Raw genomic sequence first — 7,241 nt, 5'->3', positions numbered from 1 at the left:
ATACGCGCGGCCACACGTGTAGGCGCGTATCTTAGCTAAAACGAGCGCCTGCACGAGTAGACGCTTATATTCGAGCTCGCCAAATGCGCATCTGCACGTGGAGGCGCTCATGTTAGCTAGGGCTCGCACCTGCACGTGTGGGCGCGTATCTGACACAAGCACCTCACGTGTAGGCGCGAGCCTTGGCTAAGATGCGCGCCTACACCTGCAGGCGCTTATTTTTGCCGCACTTTGCGTGGTTTGCCCTTTCAGACCGGCTCCTCCACCCAGGCACTGCCGCTTTCATCTTTGCGAGCACTCGGGCTTCGGGCACGTGTGCATGCCAAGCGGCTGGGGTTGCGGTCTTCGGCGGCGTAATGGCGCACTGGCATTCGCCAGCCACCGCAAGCGCCGGAGAAGCTGCCGGGCATACCGCGTTGACTCTCCAGCCCAACCGCTGGTTGCCGATGAATACGTCGAGACGGTACCAGTCGGCGCAAAAAGAAAAGTGCGACACGCAATGCAATCGAGTCCAACGGCTGCAGATCCTGATTGAATGTGCGAGCGATGTTCAGAACGCAGCAGCCGGTCTAGCAGGTCTGACGTATTTTGGGTGTGCTTTTGGTCGACCTCCCTCACTTGTGCCTCGTCGACGCACTCAAAGGGTGTTCCGACCTTGGCGGAGAGCCGCTCCAGAATCATCTCCGACCTACGGGCGCCAACTGGCTGGGCACGCACACAGGCACAGTGGTCTAAGTTCGACGATACCGCCGAGCTTCTTTCCTGTCTTCTGGTCCAGGTCGTATCTTGATTCGAGCACCAGCCCCAGCTCTTCGTACTTCTGCTGCCACCCTGTGCCCTTCTGCAGAATCTGCTTGGCCTGTGACAGGAGCTTGTCGACCGACCAGCCACCGGACAACCACCTGCGCTGGTCGAGGACCACGACGCCCCGATTGCCACCGTCTGTCGCCGGCTTCAGCACTGCCCCCGTTCCCCTGGGAATGCCGGCTCGCTCCACAGCGTCGATGAAGCCATTGGTGGAGAAATTCCCCTTCAGCGACCCATAGAAGGGGGATACGAACGGCACCCCAGCTTCACCAGCACGTGCTTCACCAGCAGCTTGTTCTCCAAGAACCCAAAGGTTTCGTGCTCGCGGTAGAGCTCGTACTGCAGATTCAGGCGATCGGAGGTGTGGCACGCGTGCTCATTCTCCTCTACCGTCACCGCTGCGGCCGTCTCGACACTCGTCCATTGATCAACGAACGCGAAGGCGCGGTCGAAGCCGCAATCGGCAAGGCCTCGCGTGAGTGCGAAGGCCTCGTTGAGCGGGAAACTGCCCGTTTGCTGCATCGCGAGCCACGCGCCCATGGGCGTGATTGACGACGACGTGGCGAGAGGCATGGGATTCGCGATCGGCAGGCTGGCGCCAGTGAACCCCGCACGTGGCGTTGCAGCAGACCTGGCGGCTTGGGTGCACGACGCCGGCCGAGCAGTCGGCGAATCGACGAGAGGAGGCCGTGTGCTCCACGGGCCTGATGGTGAGGTTGAGACGGTGGGAAAACATGCGTTGGGGCCGCCTCACTGTCACGGGAAGGGAGTAGGCGTCCGGGTTGACGGGCAGCTGGCCTTCCACTCGCGCTCACAGCGACCACGGCACAGATCATGCGTGATGCGCTAGGCGCAGCTGGAGCGAGTGCGCGCACGAGCGGCGGCGCGATCGTGCCAGTGCCCGCTTCGACGAGGCCCTGCACGACGTGCGCGCGCCCGACCGATCTGAATGCAAGCTACGAGTTTGCTCTCAGCTTGCAGCTCAACAACTATTCGTCGCGACGGCCCATCCCAACCATGGACATTCTCCAGCGATGCCAAAAAGATGACGACCGTCTCCGCGTGATCTTCTTGCTCCACAATCAAACGCTGTATTGGCACCGGACGACTTCACCACAACGGTTGCTCTTTCCGGAGCGGACGCAGCTACTGGTACAGCAGCTCTTCAGTATCAAGCAGCGTGGCTGGAAGCTTCCCGACATGCTGTTCAATTGGTGGTCTGTCGACAATGCACAGACCGCCAACTGCACAGGTCTCCACGGCAGCATCGCGAACCACAGTTCGCGAACCATTCCGTGAACCGAGCGACCCAGAAATTCGAACCAGGCAGCGCGCGGCGAAAGCCGGAACAAATGCGCAAGCACGAGAAGGACTATGAGCCCGGCAAGTAGGTTGGTGGGGGCGATCCGCGGCGGATACGGGAAAAGAAACTTCGGCGCAGGTCAGTCGACACGGGGGACCGCGTCCTCAGCGGGCTGAGTGGACGAGCGCTCGCAGCAGTCGGTCGCAGCAGTCGGTGGCAGAGAGGGGTGGTTCATGCGGCATCGTGCGTTGGTGCCATCCATTGACTCCTCGCGCTCCTCGCCATCGGCCCGCCCGAGATGTTTTCGTCCTTCTCGCCGTCGGCCGAGGCGCACCGCCTGGTCTTCCACCACCGTCTCAACCTCACCGTCAGTCCCGTGAAGCACACGGCCTCCTCTCGTCGATTCGCCGACTGCTCCGCCGGCGTCCAGGACCCAAGCGGCAAGGTCTGCTGCAGCGCTGCGTGCGGGCTGTGCGGCGGACGCGGCTGCTCCGGTCGGCCCGGCGGGCCACAGCAGTGCTGCATGCCCGCTGTTTTGCGCACGGGTCGGGTGTGCGAATCACGGGCGGACGTGGCCTGCATCCTGCGGGGCAGCAGCAACTACACCCGAGGCGACGGCGTTGAGCATGCTAGCCAAACGCGGTCGAGCTCTGCTGAGGTGGCCATTGGCATTGCCATGAAGCTGTGCGCCGCTGGCATTGAGCACGCGACCCTCCAGGTCTGTTGTAATGCATCCTGTGGTCAGTGTGGCAGGCACGGTTGCGCTTCTGCTCCGGGCGGGCCGCGCCAATGCTGCATGCCGGCCATCCTGCGTGATGGGAAGAGGTGCTTGTCGAGCAGAGATGTGGGCTGCGTCATGCGGCGCATCGACACGCCCACGAAGAGCCAGTTGGCCAAGGCCGTCATGCTGCGTAGCTCGACGCGCGCTCTGCCCGACACGGAATCGGACGCGCGCCGGGTACGGGAGAGCACGGAGCAAGCTGTATGCGCGCTATCGCGGCAGCAGAGCCGAGTGCAGTGCTCTGCGGACGGGCCGGATCGGAACTTTGGCTGCGTCGGCAGGGCGGGCAACTTCTCCGTCTGGACGGCGAGAGGCTGTCGTGGCATCTTCAGGTGCGGCAACAGTGAGCGAGCGGTTCGCTGTGGCTCATCCGCAGACTCGGTGGCGCAATGCCCCTGCCCGAGCTATGACGGTCAGCCGATGGCATGCGTCAACGACTGGAAGGTTGGGTCCGCGCGGCAGGTGCGCAGAGTGACCGTCGACGAGGTCGCAGTCATCTTGCTCACTGTCCTGTCCAACGTTAGCGCCCGGCGTCAACGAGCCGTCCGACAGACGTGGGGCCGGGCGCTGAATGGCGAGCTCTATGTGGCGTCCGAGCAGGAGATGCGAGCGAGCTTGGCCGGCCTCTCGCGCTACATACTGTCTCCCAAACGTCCCGCGCACACCCGGGACTATTACATCGCCGCACGCAGTCAATTCATGGTGCTGCAGCGGGCGCACATGGACGGAGCGTTTGCGGCGAAGCGGTGGGTCGTGTTGGCTGACGACGATGTCTTCATCAACGTGGCACACCTGCTGCGATACCTCGAGCGCTATGATGCGGACACGCCGCTTCTCATTGGCCACTGCCTCGGCCAGTTCCCCTGCTTTTGGGGCTTCACGATGGTCCTCTCTCGAGCGGCATTCCGGCCGCTCTCGGCTGATCTGGCGGAAGGGCGGCTAAAGCTGCCGAACCGCAACGACTGCGAACTGCTGGCGTGGGCGCAGCAGCGCAATATCACCACCGTGCATTCGAACCTCTTCTGGGGCGACAGGGAGCCGGAGTCGCGCAAGGTGCTAGACCAGGTCAGGAAGACGTTCGACCTCGACTTTGTCAACAAGGCGCGAGCCCCTGTGCGCGGCCCGTGAACGAGGCCCCCTTCCCACACTCTCGCCCTCGGTTGCTGACTGTAGGTGCTCGCCCCCAGCGTCACGGGCATGCTGGCAGTTCATGGTGCGTGCAGCGGCAAGCTGCAGAGCGTAATCGAGGCTGGAGTCGATGTGAGCTTGCATCCTCTCTCCCTCGAGCCGTTGCGGGCACGTTTGTACTCACTTCTTGTAGGCGGGATGGAACGTGAGCCGGCCCGCGGCGGAGGACTGTTCGCCGATGTACGAGATGCAGCGAATCGTGAGCCAGTATCAGTGATGGACACGGGCCGCGTCCTCAGCGCCTGCCGGGGGAGTTGGCGTCGCTGCCGCCGGCGCCGGTCGGTGGCTCGGCGGCGGAGGCAAGACAGACATGCGGGCGCTGATGACTGCGCGAGACGGTGGGAGCCGCGACGGCGCGAAGGAGAGGGCGGAGACGAGGGCGGCCAGCATCATGTGTACACGCCGAAGCTTCGACTGGCCGGGAGAGCAGGCGAGATCTGATATCATCAAGAAGAAGAAATGGACGCGGCGCGGCGATATCGCGGCGGGAGCCCACCACCTCAGCATCACACCATAGTCGCGCAAGTCGCGTCGCCGCGCGCCAAACGCGCAACGGTTAGAGGTAGGAGCCGCTCGAGGGAGGAGAGAGGCTGACCGTGAAGGCAGAATCAAAAGATGAGGCCGTACCCATGTTTCCTCGCGCACCCCGTCTCGTTCGTTCCTTTCCGTGTTTCTCCACAGCACCCTCTCGTTTCCTCTCTAGTTTCCCGCGGAAATAAGCGCTGGTTTGGGCCCAACAAGCAACATCAGCCAAAGCGGCAAAATACCGGCCACCACCACGACCTAACTAATCTCCCCACACCCCACATACCCACCGCAGCACGCACGCACACTGACAAGCCACAAGGCACAAGCAAGGGTGGTGTTTAGAAACACCGGGGTTTGGTCTTGAGGCTTACGCGCGCTCTCCGCGGATGCGGCGGGCCAGCTGGATGTCCTTGGGCATGATGGTGACGCGCTTGGCGTGGATGGCGCACAGGTTGGTGTCCTCGAAGAGGCCGACGAGGTAGGCCTCGGACGCCTCCTGGAGCGCGACGACGGCCGACGACTGGAAGCGCAGGTCGGTCTTGAAGTCCTGCGCGATCTCGCGCACCAGGCGCTGGAAGGGCAGCTTGCGGATCAGGAGCTCCGTCGACTTCTGGTAGCGGCGGATCTCGCGGAGCGCGACGGTGCCCGGGCGGTAGCGGTGCGGCTTCTTGACGCCGCCGGTGGCGGGGGCCGACTTGCGCGCCGCCTTGGTGGCGAGCTGCTTGCGGGGCGCCTTGCCGCCGGTCGACTTGCGTGCTGTCTGCTTGGTGCGTGCCATGGTTGGTTTGAGAGTGGTTGGCTAACGGTGCCGGGTATTTGATCGATTTCGAAGTGCGGGTGAGGGCAAACCCCTGCAGCGGCGCGCCGGCCGCGAGGAGTCTCGAGCCATCGCCGCCCTCTGGACGGCCGCCTTCCTCGCCGCCCTCCCCCTCGGCCCGCCCGGCGCCCTCCCCGCCTCGCCGCCGGCCGCGCGTCGCACGGTCGCGCGCCGAAGGCGCCGGCGCGTGCGGAGCCGCAGGGCTCGCCGACTCCCCGCAATTGCCGAGCCGCGGCACTGCATGAGTGCAGCTTGACGACGGCTTGCCCGGCTATGTGGACGAGCGTGAGGCCAGGTGACGCGCCTCGGCCCACCCTCATCCTACACGGAGCAGTCGCTCACCTCATCCCGCTCTCGCTAAACCGCCTTCCATTTCGCCGGTCTCCCATGTCCACGACTCTGATTCCGGCGCGCAAGCGATCGACCCGGGCGGAGCCCTAAAACATCCGCTCTGCCCGCCGACTGCGGCCGACTTCTTCCGCTGGAGCGGCTCCAGCCCTTTGGCGCCGTCGTGCACGGGCTGCCAAACCTCGCTGGCCACCGGCCGACGGCGCGAGTCCTCGCCTGCCTCGCCGACGCCGCAGCGGAGCACGGCTACCCGGTCTTTCGGAACCGGTCTCTGCCAGGCATGGCGCTGCGTGCGGTGAGCGAGTACTTTGGCGGGCTTGCCGCCGAGCGCACGCCACGCCGCTGCCGCGCACTGCGATTCCTGCGGCTGTCAAACCGGGAGGAGCACGGAGTCGTGCGAGTCGGGCCGCAGTGGCACGCCGACGGAAGCTTCGAGCGGCGGGTCTTCTCGCACGTGCTCTTCCACGCGCAGGCCGTGCCCCGCGTCGGCGGCGGGACCGAGATGTCCCACCTCGCCGCCGCCTTTGACGCCCTGCCCGCAGCGCAGCGGGAGGCGGCGGGCCGCGTGAGACAGCGACCGCGCGCCAATATCTCTCTGTTGAGCCCGGTCACGTCCTTCGGTAGGCGTGGAGCCGGCTGGCGACTGTCAACGCCTACTCCGGCGCCGTCCACCCGCTCGTCCACCTCCACCCTCGCACAGGCCACAGGACGCTCTTTGTCCACCTCAGCCAGACGGGCCGCCGCCCCAGAGAGAGAGAGAAAAGGGGGCGCGAGCGTAGGCGCCGTCGTGCGCTGGCCGACCGCCCCGGCGCTCCCGGCGCCGCCCCTCGAGGCGATGGACCCGGCCGTCGCGCCGAGCGCCGCCTTCGGCCACCGGCTGCTACGCCGCAGGTCGCTGCGCCGGCTCGCGAGGCAGCTGGAGGCGCTGCTCTCGTCGGCAGCGCCCGCACCGCAACTGCCCTCGCTGGACGAGCGCGCGCCTCCTCACGCCTAACCGTGACGAAGAGCAGGCGCCGCACCGCGCGCTCCACACTTACCGCCAGCACGACCTGCTCCTCCGCGACAACCCCGCAGTGTCGCACCGCGGCTTGGGCGCGCGGCGGCGTGTGGCAGGCTTCGGACCACTGGGGTGTGGGCTTCCGCTGGAACGCAACGACGCCCATGCGGACTGAGGCGGCGCGAGGTCCACCACCCACGACCTCTCGAGACCCACACCCTTTCCCGCCCGACCGCCACGCCACGCTGTACTTCTGTCGCCGCCCTGCCGCCACGCCACGCTGCCGCTCCAGCGGAGTGGAGCTCATGTCCCGGATAGCGCGCGCGTGCGCGGCCTCCGCCAGTGTCAGCGGCACCATCGCACACCTCCGCCGCCATCCCCACCGCCACCACCGCCGTCCCGTTTCCTCCTCCATCGCCGCCGCCGCCTCCGGCTTGCGTGCCCGCCACCACCGCCGTGGCCGTCGCCGCCC

At 65.9% G+C, this 7,241-nt stretch overlaps 2 protein-coding genes across 2 annotated transcripts; one reads left to right on the top strand and one right to left on the bottom strand.

Annotated features, from left to right (window-relative positions):
• Positions 1–4,889: 4,889 nt before the first annotated feature.
• EMIHUDRAFT_79538 (hypothetical protein) lies at positions 4,890–5,385 on the bottom strand (the record flags this gene model as incomplete). The annotated part of the gene is given in 2 exon segments (XM_005784083.1): positions 4,890–4,960; positions 4,975–5,385. The coding sequence occupies 1 exon segment, from the start codon at positions 5,383–5,385 to the stop codon at positions 4,975–4,977; it is 411 nt and encodes a 136-aa protein (XP_005784140.1). The 3' UTR covers positions 4,890–4,960.
• Positions 5,386–5,697: 312 nt separating this feature from the next.
• Positions 5,698–6,766, top strand: EMIHUDRAFT_231530 (hypothetical protein; the record flags this gene model as incomplete). Its single annotated transcript, XM_005784082.1, has 4 exons — positions 5,698–5,709; positions 5,921–6,337; positions 6,397–6,489; positions 6,605–6,766. 4 exons carry the CDS (start codon positions 5,698–5,700, stop codon positions 6,764–6,766), a joined length of 684 nt encoding a protein of 227 aa, XP_005784139.1.
• Between the last annotated feature and the right edge of the window lie 475 nt (positions 6,767–7,241).

The sequence above is a fragment of the Emiliania huxleyi genome (assembly GCF_000372725.1).
Source record: "Emiliania huxleyi CCMP1516 chromosome Unknown EMIHUscaffold_173, whole genome shotgun sequence".
Taxonomy (NCBI): Eukaryota; Haptophyta; order Isochrysidales; family Noelaerhabdaceae; genus Emiliania; species Emiliania huxleyi.
Note: the sequence above shows the minus strand (reverse complement) of the source record. Positions and strands in the feature narration are given on the sequence as shown.